This window comes from Aspergillus pseudotamarii, assembly GCF_009193445.1.
Source record: "Aspergillus pseudotamarii strain CBS 117625 unplaced genomic scaffold BDV38scaffold_38, whole genome shotgun sequence".
Lineage (NCBI taxonomy): Eukaryota > Fungi > Ascomycota > Eurotiomycetes > Eurotiales > Aspergillaceae > Aspergillus > Aspergillus pseudotamarii.
In genome coordinates, this window is record NW_022475052.1 from 25609 (window position 1) to 39458 (window position 13850).

General features: G+C 49.1%; 3 protein-coding genes across 3 annotated transcripts; 2 read left to right on the forward strand and 1 right to left on the reverse strand.

Annotated features, from left to right (window-relative positions):
- Positions 1–774: 774 nt before the first annotated feature.
- On the reverse strand, positions 775–2309 carry BDV38DRAFT_120060 (hydroxymethylglutaryl-CoA reductase). Its single transcript, XM_032051105.1, has one exon. It carries the CDS (start codon positions 2013–2015, stop codon positions 870–872), a length of 1146 nt encoding a protein of 381 aa, XP_031911964.1. The 5' UTR covers positions 2016–2309; the 3' UTR covers positions 775–869.
- Positions 2310–3320: 1011 nt separating this feature from the next.
- BDV38DRAFT_284380 (type I polyketide synthase) lies at positions 3321–11088 on the forward strand (the record flags this gene model as incomplete). The annotated part of the gene is made up of 6 exons (XM_032060247.1): positions 3321–3919; positions 4017–4524; positions 4582–4705; positions 4762–4874; positions 4930–5824; positions 5873–11088. 6 exons carry the CDS (start codon positions 3321–3323, stop codon positions 11086–11088), a joined length of 7455 nt encoding a protein of 2484 aa, XP_031911965.1.
- A 345-nt stretch (positions 11089–11433) lies between these two features.
- BDV38DRAFT_284381 (alpha/beta hydrolase) lies at positions 11434–12630 on the forward strand (the record flags this gene model as incomplete). The annotated part of the gene is made up of 4 exons (XM_032060248.1): positions 11434–11633; positions 11712–11920; positions 11982–12364; positions 12460–12630. 4 exons carry the CDS (start codon positions 11434–11436, stop codon positions 12628–12630), a joined length of 963 nt encoding a protein of 320 aa, XP_031911966.1.
- Between the last annotated feature and the right edge of the window lie 1220 nt (positions 12631–13850).

Below are 13850 nucleotides of genomic sequence, written 5' to 3' on the forward strand. Positions count from 1 at the left end.
CATTTTTCATACGCTATACCACAACAGGCAAGTGGATGGTAATTCCACGACCGTAGTCGGCAGGCGGTAGGAGGCGGCAGACTGACGGTTCAACCGGACATCACCGGTCTTTCAATGTCATCGCCCTGGGAAGTAAGATCGTTCTGTTGACTGAAGCGCCAGTGCCATATCAAGTGTGGACACGCCGGTCAGTCACCTTCTCTCTTGGAGTGTTCAAGTTGTAGGTATGTCTTATCTCTCTATTTGAAGGTGAAAGTGCCACAAGAGAATGAACCTTTGTCAATATATATAAGTCAGATGTAAAGTGTCTGAAAATGAACATATCTATCATCAGGATCCAGAACCACGGTAAATTTATCATTTGGCAAAGCTGGAGTATCGTGTATCATAGCTAAGCGGGTACTGCTACTAGGGTGCTATATAAACTTATCTCTAAACCAGATACTGGTTGAGGGCCTGTAAGATGAGATACTAAAATATGTTGAATATGACAGAACCATAATTTCCATTGGCGAATCTGGTAAGATTAATGTGCGTGCGGGTCTTCGAGTGCCACCAATGTTGTTGCATGATCAGACACTAGTATCTCAGCAAGAATAGATCAACCTCAATCCATACAATTATAGACAGTCAGGCAGGCCCTTCTACATTTGTATATCTGACTATACCTCGCTAGCCTGTTTCCGACGAACAGAATAATCCTATGTAGCAAAACCTTCAGCTTCTTGGAAGCATCGAGATATACGGACATTACACATGGATTGTGATATGGAATTGATAGGGTCATATTCATATCATTCGCCTAAGCCAGGACGATACAAGCTCTCTACCCCTGTCCACCCAATTCTTTCATCTATAGGATCTCAAGATCATATCTTGGATTTCGGTTTTCGCTGCTGCGATGTACGAGCCAACCTTTGATGGCTCTGCGAGAAAGTGTGGTTGGAAACAGCACTGCAAGTGCTGACATCTAGCGCCAACGCAAAAGATGCAATCAATCCTGCAAAGCGCCCCTTCATGCCTGGTCCTGCGCACTTCATGATCTGGAGACACTCCTTCTGCGTCTCATAAACCGTCCCACCACCAATCACACCAACAGGTAAAGAAGGCAAGTACAACGAGACCTTCAAATCCTTGGTATCAAAGTCATACTCCGGAACGAGATGGCTCCAACACGCTTCCGCAACGCACGCAGCATCTTGCCCCGTCGCGATAAAGATGGCCGCAACGATATTCGACGTGTTGGCATTACAGCCAAATTGCCCGTTGCGGATCCCGCCTTCTTTACCTGTTATCAGGGTAGTATAGAGGTTGTAAGACGATGTGCCGAGAATCTTCTCGCAGGCTGAGTTCGTAAGCGTTCCCCAGGCCATGACCTCTACACCTCTAGTCATCCGGACATTACCCCACGACGGCTTTTTGTCCGAGGAGATGTTCCCATCAATTTGGAAACCGATGATTTCATACTCCGAACCCTGTGGCGAAGTGACGAGCATTTGGCAGGCCTTCTGCGTCGCGATCGTAACCATGTTCTGACCGGACGCGTCGCCGCAGTAGTAACTGATGTACAGATGTACGCTGGACCCTACGATATGCGGAACAATGTGTTGAAGGCGGAGGTGCCGGCTGGTCGATTCAGCGATGGTGGTGAATTGGCTCTGCAGCTCGGGGACGCTTTTGGCAAAGTGGATAGCGTGTCGTGGCGTTGGAAACTTGAACACAGGCGCCCGAGACATGCCTTCCCCGAGGATGTCGAATTGCAGACCGCCACAGGCATTGAAGACCTTGCAACCTCGGGCACAGCTGGCGACTAGAGCGGCCTCGGTTGTGGCGAGGGTTGCGTAGACTTGCTCATTTGTGGCATTGGGACCGTCGACCAGTAATGGCCCTGCAATTCCGACTGGAACCTTGACGAATCCAATGCAGTTTTCAACTTTGATTTTGGAGGTTTCTTCAGGAGTGTGGATGACGTGTTTCTTATCTTGGAGAAGATGCTGGAATGGTTTGGTGGCCATTGTTGCCTTGAGCACGGTATGCGTGGTATATTATGTTTGAATGTGTGTATAAAATTTGATTAATAAGATCTTAAGAAAAGGAGACTTCAATTGCAACGGGATAGATGGGCTCAGTAAAGAAGACGAGTGAGATATGAGGTATAACCGCTAGATGCGAGAGAAATATGTTTGGCAGATGTCGACTATTAAATAAAATTATCGGTGCCCCGAAACCGTGGCAATTCCAACCAAACAGTGGGGTTTGAATTCTCTTGAATCAGGGAACATTCCTTCGGACGCACCTGCTAGTCAGCAGTCATTGTGCCAATTTGTAATTCTGGCTGCATGACACCGGAGATATCCCGCGGTGTACGCGAAGTAGGTAGGCCGAGATCTTGCGCTTTGACGTCAGGATCTGCATTCGGAGTTGGTCCACCGAACTCCTCCGTACTGGCCACTCTAGTAACACGTTTATCGCCATACATGGAAGACATTTAGGCTTATCGTGGGGTTGATTTTGGGCCTCGTGGTTTTAGGGTAATCTGGAAGGATCTCACGAGGGCAAGGATCGACGATCCATTGATTAATTACTGACGAAGTGGCGAGTTAGAATCTCCGTGAAGGACGGGCAAAGTCAATCTGGAAGATTTAACTCAGGTCCAACTACCGCCCCGAGCCCGAATGTCGGACAGCCGTAAATAGTGGCCCGAGATGAGCACGTTTCCTCGGACGGCATCTTCATTCTTTATGGTGAGGAATGGTTGGATTTATGGTGACAGTATACCTTGTCCGGTGTACATCAATGACCCTTCTTGCAGATGCTAATCGCACATTCTCCAAGGCAATGGTTCGACCTTCAGCCGTATAGGTATAGGTGATACTTGTGACTAGCATTTTCAGAGCGTATTGAGCCCCACACACGAGCTCCGCGTAATGAGTATACGTTAGATGAAGTAAAAGAGTTCGCTCTATACCTCACATTGTGCCACTATTTCCCCGCCCCGAGAGATTCAAAGTCGGATACGATCAGCTGTCTTACAGCTCGGAATGATGTCCTTCCTGTAATCCATTCGGAGCACAGGGCACAATACTTCGGACTACCCCCTTCTAGACATGACCGGGAGAATATCACCCACGCACCGACGCCAACAGGTGACTCGTCATGAGTGGCAAAGGCGCCCAGCGGTAGAGGGGGACCTGCATACTTATACTTGATTAGTATTTATTCGTGCTTTTCTTTCATCCGTCCGATTATAATTGAAATATCTAGAGACTCTTGTCCAATTCATGCCTCACTTACCTATTTCTCTCAATTCTACGATTATCATGTCGCCACATAGTACAAATGGATGCTCATCACCATCACCCAATAGGGGAAGCAAGACCAAAGCTGTGAACGGTGTGCTGGATATGCCAAACGAAGATATCACGCCGGTAAATGGCAAGCAACAGTCACACCCGGTGCCTATCGCCATTTGCGGCATGGGGATGAGGCTTCCGGGTGGTATCAATGATGCGTCAAAATTGTATGATTTTTTGAGAACAAAGAAAGACGCCCGACAGCCGATCCCCAAGGGTCGATTTGACAATGATGGCTTCTATGATCCCCACAGGCGTCCCTGCAGTTTACCCATTGACCATGGCTACTGGCTTGACGAAGAGGACTTAGCTCGGTTTGACCCCTCTCTTTTTTCAATGAGCTTGGCCGAGGTGGAGAAACTGGATCCTCAGCAGCGCGTGCTTCTCGAAGTGGTGCGAGAAACATTTGAAAACGCAGGTGAAACTGGCTGGCGGGGGAAAAACATTGGGTGCTATGTGGGAAGCTTTGGTGAAGAATGGAATAATATCCATGCGAAGGATAGTCACAACCGTGGCTTCCTTTCCATCACAGGCTATATGGATCTTACTCAGGCCAACCGGATTTCGTATGAATATGATCTGAAAGGACCTAGGCAAGTACAACAGCCGTCATTAACGCGCATGGAAGTACGGAAGCATGGAACTAACTTAATTTCTACATAGCATGACCGTCCGTGTTGGCTGCTCTGGGGCCGGCTTGGGCCTCCATTTAGCCTGTCAGGCGATCCAACTAGCGGAGTGTTCGTCAGCTATTGTGGCTGGATCGAGTGTCATCCTCTCTCCTGAAACCACGATCCTCATGGCCGAGGGTGGCGCCCTTTCCCCTGATGCTTCCTCCAAAACATTTGACGCTAGCGCAAACGGCTATGCGCGGGCGGATGGAGTAAATTGCCTGTACATCAAGCGACTGGATGAGGCCCTCCGTGACGGGAACCCCATCCGGGCCATCATTCGATCGACATGTACCAACAGCGATGGCAAATCACAAGCACTGACGGTCCCGAACATCGATTCCCACGAAGCATTGATTCGATCTGCCTATCAATCATTGGGTGATCCTTCGCAGACGGCGATGGTTGAGTGTCATGGCACAGGCACGTCTGTCGGCGATGCGATTGAGGCCAATGCAGTGGCAAGGGTATTTGGTGATCATGGAGTATACCTTGGCGCAGTAAGTTTATCTCCATTGATCCCACTTTGTTTTAGGGGGTTGGCTAACATGTTCAAGGTCAAACCAAACCTAGGCCACTCGGAAGGCGCGTCTGCAATTACTAGTATCATGAAGGCTGTTATACAATTAGAAAATCGTGTTATCCTCCCTAACATTAAGTTTGAGAAACCCAACCCTAAGAGTGAGTATTTTATGACCATATGTATGATAGCTAAATGCTGACTTTTATCAATCTAGTCCCATGGGTGAAAGCTCGTCTGAGGGTTCCAACTGAGCCAATGCCGTGGCCACAAGATCGTTTGGAGCGCATAAGTGTTAACAGCTTCGGAATCGGGGGCACAAATGTACATGTAGGGATTCGCGCCACCTCCAATGGTACCACTGTATGCTGACACTAGCTATAAGGTTGTACTGGATTCTGCTGCATCTTACGGATTGTCCAGAGCTCAGTCGCAGCTCGAACCCGATGTGGCAAAGGTGCACCCGACCCTCCTGTTCTTGTCCGCCGGCCACGAGAAGTCTCTAAGGCAAATGCAAGATAACTTCCTTTCGTATGCCCACGAACATGTGGACCAGCTGGATGATCTAGCTTATACCCTTGCCTATCGAAGGGAGTCTCTCCCGGTCAGAGGGTTTTGCGTTACCGATGGGACAGACAATTGCGTGGTATCTGCACCGTTCAAGGCTCCGTCGCCACGGCGGACTGTCTTTTGTTTTACTGGACAAGGCTCCCAATGGCCTCGAATGGGTTATGACCTTATGATGAGATATCCTGAGTTTATGCAGGATATCCATGATATGGACAAGATTCTTCACCGACTGGATAAGCCCCCCACTTGGACCTTGGAAGCTGAGCTTCAGAAACCTAAGGAAACATCGTTGATTAACCAAGCAGAATATTCCCAACCGGCTTGCACCGCCATTCAAATTGCATTGGTCAACCTGTTAAAACGATGGGGTATCGTTCCGGCAGCGGTGTTCGGTCACTCAAGTGGCGAGATTGCCGCCGCATATGCTGCCGGCACAATATCCATGGAGGAAGCCATTATTGTTGCCTACTACCGAGGATATGTGTCGCACCTGCAGAAAAGGCCAGGGGGAATGGCCGCTGTCGGCCTGGGACGTGCGGAGATATCTCCATGGTTGGTGCCAGGCGTTATCATTGCGTGCGAGAACAGTGGATCCAGTGTCACCATCTCAGGGGATTCCGAACCGTTGAAAGCAGTGCTTCACCAAATTCATGTCGACCGACCTGATGTTTTTCAACGAATACTTAAGATCGAAAAGGCGTATCACTCAGGTCTGTTTGTCTGCTCATTGGAGCTTATTGGTAGCTGACAAGATCTAGACCATATGAAAGAGGTCGGAAATCTATATCACGACCTCATTGCACACCATCTACATTCTAGAGAACCATTGATACCTTTCTTTTCTACCGTCACGGACACCGTTCAACAGAAGGCGTCTCAGTTCGGCGCTCGATACTGGCAACACAACCTGGAAAGTCCCGTCCTCTTTTATCAGGCATGCAAAAGGATCCTCCAAAGGGAAGAGCTACATGATTGTATACATTTGGAGATTGGTCCCCATTCTGCTCTCGCCGGTCCTTTGCGACAGATCTTCGCTGAGCAGAATGCTTCTAACCCGTACCTGTCCGTGTTAAAGCGAGATGGGGACGGAAGGACTTCATTTTTGAGTTGTCTTGGAGAGCTACATTGCCGGGGGGTGAGCATCACGTATCCAACTTGCTCGTTCCCTTATAAATCCCTTTGTGATTTGCCTTCATATCCTTGGCACCGTGAGACGGCATACTCGGACGAGACTAGAGTCATGAAGAATGCCCGGTTCCGCAAATTTCCACCACATGACCTTCTCGGAATCAGAACCATCGAAAATAGTGATGTTGAGCCAGTATGGAGGGGGATGCTACGCCTGAGCGATGTTCCGTGGCTCCGGGATCACTGCGTGGGAAACGATATCATTTTCCCTGCGGCTGGATACATCGCGATGGCGGGTGAAGCCATCAGACAGTTGACGGGTCTAGATGACTTCACTGTGCGCGACCTGTCCATCAAGACAGGAATGATCCTCGAACCGAACCAGCCAACTGAAATCATCACCAGCCTTCGCCCGCACCGGTTGACAGACTCCCTCGACTCGAAGTATTATGAGTTTACTATACAAACCTATAATGTATCAACGTGGACGAAGCATTGCTCTGGTTTGGTGACAGCCGGTTGCGCCTCGCAATATTCGGGCCGCAAAGTGTCGTCATTTCCTCGCGCTGTGGACCAAAAGCGATGGTATAATGCTATGGCTAGTGCTGGGCTGCGTTATGGCCCTCGCTTTACTGGCCTAGATAATATCTCTGCGGCAGTCAATGAGTCGGCATCGTTTTCGGTAGCTTCGGATACGAGAGACTCGACCGAGTCTCCATATGCCCTTCATCCTACTACGATAGATCTCATCCTCCAGTCTTGCATAGTCGCCCTCTTCCGTGGCCAGCCCCGCCTTCTTCGTAAGCCCCTTCTACCCACATTTATCGACGAGGTCTATGTTCGTGGTGGCACCACGGGAGAGCCAATCCAAATTAACAGCTGGGGCTCGATGGGAAAGACTTGTGCCGGAGGTAAAGCACACTCTTATGCAATCACGGCGGAAGGAGAGCCGGCCTTCTCTCTGAAGGGTCTCCAGTTTTCTGCCCTGGACAATGAAGCTGAAGCTGAATCTAAGCCATTGGAGACGGCACACCTGGTGTGGAAGCCACATCTCGACTTTTTCGATTGCAATGCACTAATCTCTCCAACTAACGACTCTGAGCTGAGATCTGCCAACTCTCTCAACGAGCGACTGTTTCTATTGTGTATCCTCGATGCGGCAGAATCAATCCGGGATGCGGCCGTAGTGCATGATCACTTGAATTCATATCACACGTGGTTATATCGTCAGTTGGATCGTGTCAAGGAACCTGGTTATCCTCTGGTACCAGATGCACAAACGCTAGTATCTTTGCCTCCGGATCAGCGAAAAGCAGAGATTCAGAGCATTCTCAAACAGGATACCTGCGGTAGCATGGATGCCACTCGAAAGGCCATTTTCCGCTGTTATGAGCATCTGCCTAGTCTATTAGAGGGTAGGACCGATCCGCTAGAACTGATGCAGCGTGATGGCCTTCTTGGCGCCTACTATGACTGCTTGCAGGACCGGCACGAATACAAGACCTTCTTGCAACTACTTGGTCACCTACGGCCGCAGATGAGAATCCTCGAGGTTGGAGCTGGTACCGGAGGCCTGACAGCGAATATTCTGGCCTGCTTAGGCTCGGAAATGGGCCAGCATCTGTATCAGGAGTACACGTACACGGACGTGTCGCCAGGTTTCCTTGTTAATGCCAAAGAGAGGTTCAAAGACCATCCCTCGATTACGTATGATATACTCGATATATCGCAAGATCCGAAAGAACAGGGTTTCCAAGAGGGGTACTATGATCTGATCATTGCCTCTAACGTGTTTCATGCGACACCGAGCCTCCATGAGACACTGACACATGCTAAAATACTCCTCAAGCCAGGCGGCCGGCTGCTATTGCAAGAGTTATGCAATACGTCCAAATGGACCAACTTCGTCTTTGGTTTGTTTCCTGGATGGTGGCTGGGTGGAGCCGATGGCCGCGCGGATGAGCCGTTTATTCAGCCGGAGGAATGGGACCGGAGACTACGTGACGCAGGTTTCGAGGGCGTTCAAGCAGTTGGGCTCGATGCTGAGCGTCCATACCAGCTCAACTCTATGATTGTGGCTCAAACTAGTGACCATGTTAGCGTCCCTCCAACCAAGGTCTCTCTGCTCTCCATGGACCAGGTGCACCCAGCGGCTATGGAAGTTGAAAAGCATCTACTCGCTGAAGGATATGAGGTAGACCACGTGTTATATGGTCAAGAACTGTCTCAGGAGCAGGACATCATTTCGTTTGTCGACCTCGATTGCCCTTTCTTTGATAATATACCAGGAGATAGATTGGATAGCTTCTTACGGACCATGGAAAATCATTCCTTGTCGAACATAATCTGGCTGACCAGGCCAGCCCAGATTCAGCCGAAAAATCCACGTTTTGCTCAGGTTCTGGGGATGGCACGAACTCTCCGGTCTGAATTGGGCCTGTCGCTTACGACTATTGAGATGGAAGACTTTGGCCCGGGCTCTGTCCAGGCGATATTTGGCGTTTTGCGCGCTGTCCAGCGGCATGCGATGGACGAAAGCGCATCTGATTTTGATCCAGACTACGAATACGCATGGTCTAACGGGGCACTTCAGGTCAGCCGCATGCATTGGTTTTCCCTACCTCAGGCTTTGACAGACGACATGAAAGACGAATCAACGACCAGCTTAAATATTGGTCAGCCAGGTCTTCTTCATACTCTCCGTTGGGTGGCGGAGCCCTTGGAACAGCTGCCTTCCGATGAAGTGCAGGTCAATGTCCAGTCGGTGGGAATGAACTTCCGGGACCTAATGTGTGCCATGGGTGTAGTGGATGACCGTGACGGCAATGGAAACCCACTAGGTATTGATAGCGCTGGTCTGGTTACCTCAGTTGGGGAAGAAGTGACTGACCTAGAGGTTGGCGATCGAGTATTACTTATCAGCCCCTCCAGGGGTGCTCTGAAGACCAAACTCCAAGTATCTCGTCAGCTTTGTGTCAAGATTCCCAACAACTTGAGCTTCGAAGATTCGTGTACCATGCCGACTGTCTATCTCACCGTCCTGCGCGCTCTTCATGATAAAGCCAACCTCCAACGTGGGCAAACGGTTCTCATTCATAGTGCAGCCGGCGGAGTTGGGATTGCGGCTCTTTACTACGCTAAATCAATCGGTGCGCAAATATACGCCACGGTTAGTACTGAGGAGAAGATCACTTTTCTTGTCGAGACCATTGGAATCCCGCGGCAGAATATATTCTACTCTCGTGACTCCACCTTTGTGGAGGATATCATGAAATCTACTAGTGGACGGGGAGTGGATGTCGTTCTGAACTCACTCTCCGGTGATCTTCTGCATGCCTCCTGGAAATGTGTTGCACAGGGTGGATGCATGGTAGAGATCGGAAAGCGAGATCTATTAGGGAGAGGAAAATTAGCCCTGGATCCCTTTTTAGATAATCGGACATTCTTTGGAGTGGATGTTGCGACACTTCCGACGATGGATATTGACAGTGTTCAGCGCTTGCTCGACATGACAATGAGACTTTATGAAAAGGGCGCCATCCTTCCTATTCACCCAATTACCATATTTCCGGCTGACCGCGTTGAAGATGCCTTCAGATATCTTCAGAAAGGGCAGCATATGGGGAAGGTCGTCGTCAATTTCTCCCAGGCGCTAGATTTGCCACGGGCTCCAACTGTGCCTGACCTGTCACTGCGTCCAGACAAGGCGTATTTGCTTGTTGGTGGTATGGGGGGAATCGGCGGTTCTATCGCACGCTGGATGACTTCAAATGGCGCCAGACACATCGTCTTTCTATCGCGCTCCGCTGGCAAAAAGGAGGAAGATAAAGCGTTGATGCATGAATTAACCGAAATGGGCTGCAACGTGTTAGCAGTCGCAGGCGATGTCTGTGACATATCAGTTGTTCGTAATGCTGTCTCTGCCGCCCCTGCACCAATTGCGGGTGTTTTCCAACTCGCTATGGTTCTGGCCGATACTGGCGTGCTGCTGATGGACATTGAAAAGTGGAATGCTGCGGTACGGCCCAAGGTACAAGGGACATGGAATCTGCATGAGGCCTTGCCGTCAGATCTGGGCTTTTTTGTCATGGCATCGTCACTGTCCGGCATATGTGGGTACTGGGGCCAGTCCAACTATGCGGCAGCAAATGCCTTCCTTGACGCATTCGCTCAATATCGTCGTTCTCGGGGGCTCGCAGCCACCGCTATTGACCTGGGAGCAGTGGACGAAGTCGGCTTTGTCAGCCGCAATCTTGAAGTGCGTGAGAACGTTCAGAGAATGCTAAACACATTGATTTCAGAGCAAAGCCTCTTGGACTGTGTCCAGCTCGCCATTTCCAGATCCAACCCATCAACCAAACTGACGATGGACGGATATTATAATCCGGGTCAGCTAGTCCATGGACTGATGTCAATTGCAAGCACTGAAGGCCAAAGCATCTGGAAGCGCGACCCACGGTTAGCTCTGAGCTATAATCTGGAAACTGGTCAGCCATCAGCAGGCAGTGGCCGCGGCACTGGTGATGAAGTACTGAAAGGCTTCCTTATGGCCGTGCAGGACAGCCCGGCCAAACTCAACGAGTCGTCTAGCGTCTCAATCCTGGCTCGTGAAATATCCCGCCAAGTGTCTGTTTTCCTAATGAGATCTGGCGATGAGGATGTTGATTTGGCACTTTCCCTGCCTAGTTTTGGGGTTGACTCGTTGGTATCCATTGAGATCCGAAACTGGTGGAAGCAAACCTTGGGAGTAGACATCAGTGTTCTTCAATTGATGAGCGGTGCAAGCTTTGCAGATCTCGGCAAAAAGGCCATCGACCAGTTGAAGGAGAGATACTTGGGAAAATAATAGGGGAACCTTTCCACATTGTGCCGGATCCCAGTCATTAAGCGCAGGCCACCGGGAAGATCCTTTCCAAAGACAGTATTTGTATATATTGTGAAAACATAGCGGTGTATGGCATCAAACACGTAGAAAGTTCCATCCATCAATGTCAGGATTTGCCACATAAATGCATAGATCAGCACCAGAATAGTGTAATTAACCCAGATTACGTATCGACTTAGTTTTATAATCACACGTGCGGCACTAGTTCTCTTGTTATATAAAGGATGACTTTTCTCCCCAAGTACCTTTCAATTTCTCTTCACTTTTCCAACTTCCCAAGCCTGGAATAGATTGACATTATTAGTCATGGGCTCTATTGGAAGAAAGTTCGATGCCTTTCACCGAGTGGACAGGGAGTACGGCGATATTGCCGGCCACCCCCTGGAGGCAAGCCTCTTCGTCCCAAAGACTACAAAGCCTGGGGCCTCCTGTCCAGTGCTTGTGCATTTTCACGGTGGTGGGTTCATTGTTGGCCATCGACTCTATGAACCGTGGTATGCAGACTGGTGAGTCTATCTTCTTTCCCTTCCTTTATACAAGCAAGGGAAAAAAAGAGAGAAGGTATCTGATAGCATACGTTACAGGTTATTGGAAATGGCACTGTCTAAAGGGGCGGTCATTGTCAGTCCGGACTTTCGTCTCCTACCCGAAGCGAGCCCTTTAGAAGTGCTTGACGACATCCACTGTTTCTGGCAGTGGCTACATCAGGATGCTGCTGCAGACGCCATGTCTTGGGTATACTGCCCAGTAAATCTGGATTTGGGGCAAATTGCGCTACACGGCGAAAGTTCTGGTATATCCTTTATCATCACCCCCTTTTAAGATTCCTACTCAAATTGCTGATAAATGTCCAGGCGGCTGGCTCGCAGTTCAATCCTGTCTGAAATTTCCTGAAGCCCGTATAAAATGTGTGATTACCAGCAGCGCAAGCCTTGACAGCCAAATACCTTATCTCACAATTCCTGGACCCAAAAACATCATGGGCCAGCCACCCATTCCGGCTCGCCAGGCGGAATTGACGATACGAAAATACATACGTGGGATTGTCCCCGGTGCGATCCGGACAGCTACCGAGCCCACAGAGTCATGGCACCTTTTTATCTGTATGATCCAGCAAGGCTATTACTCTCGTATTTTCAACACACCCCATCACGAGGACCTCGATATTATGAAAGCCGTGTCTGGTATGGATGATATCTGTCCAATCTGGCTTATGCATGGTACTGGGGATACCCTTGTACGTTTTGCTTTCCCTACTCCTTGAACTCACACCAAAAGCCTGAAAATGGGTTTGGATTAAGGAATGTTCGAGCCATGGCTAATATAATTCAGGTCCCCTCTGAATGCTCATCAAACTTCGCGTATAAGATGAAGAAGATAAAGCCAGATGTGCCGGTCCTCTTGACTCTGCGGCCTGGTGAGCATGGATTTGATAAAGCATGTTCCATGCAGGAGGAATGGATGGAGGAAGGGGTTTCATTCGTGGAGAGATATTGGCCTTGATCACTGAATGAAATCAGCGTAGGATGTCAGGTGGTCTTCCTTCCTTTTAGGATGCTTGGCCCTTCAAGCTGATTTTAGGTGGTGTATCTGCTAGACACATGTGGATGGTTACTTCAATAACATGGTATTTGGATCGCGAACTCTCTTTGATGTAATATGATAACTCATCCAATATTATACTATACTTCTTCATGTAACATGTTCACATCATCCCATTCTCACCATGATAATCGTTTGATTGAATTGTTTCTGTAGGTCCCGGACAATACTCTCATGAGAGGACCACTGCTGTAACATAACGATCTTCTCCAGTCTACTTAGTAGTGAACTAAGCTTCGTGATCCGCACGTTAACCAAGCTCCGTAACACCTGCATTTCATCTTCACTGTCTAGCTTCCACCGCCTGATTTCCAGCCCCGTGTCCCGAGGATCACTGTAACTGCCTGATTGACTGCTAATCAACTCATCTTTGTTAAATCCTACAGATCTGGTCATAGATGAAGCTGAGACTAAATCTCGGATACTGGTCAACATTTTGTCACTGATGTAGGTCACCATTGTGATATGCTCAGACTGGGAGCTGCATAGGGGACACTCCAAAAGTGTCTCACAGCTGGCTAGAGCATCCTTTTGTAAAGAAAGTGTGTTGCGTGCATTAGAATAAAAGGCTTCTGGGGTGTCCTGCAATCCCACGGCCGTGGCCAACTGGACCGTTTCGAATGTGCGTAGGATCTGACTCAGGCATGAACATAGGGTTGATTTGGGATTGGTTCCGGATTTAAAGGCAATCTCTGGCTGGTATCCGGCCCCATGAGCTTTCTCTGAGTCCGGTTGTAAATCGCGAAAGAAGGGTATAGAAAAGAAGGATGTGTCTTGGGTAAGATAGTCAATGGTGTTCGTGTCAAGATTGTGAACTTCGTCAGGGCTGCTTTCTAACGAGACAGAAAAGACCAAATCAGTAACCACAGGACTCGAAGAGTGCAAAGAGGCACTGCAGGTAAGAACCAAGCTTGTAGTTTTAAAACTCACCGTTCCAATGGTAGTAATTGGCAGCATCAAGCGTCCCTATTTGGCCAAGCATATGATTACCGTCCGCCAAGCCCTCCTCCATCATCACACCATTTGTAACAGTCGGCTCCCTGATATATGCAGCGCCACCATGGTTGCCTGCTGCTAATGGACGCCGCTCTGTATGGGATGTTCTTTCTTGGTCCTTTGCC

Coding starts and splice junctions, on each gene's coding strand:
- BDV38DRAFT_120060 (XM_032051105.1), bottom strand. CDS start 2,015: ATGGCCACCAAACCATTCCAGCATCTTCTCCAAGATAAGAAACACGTC.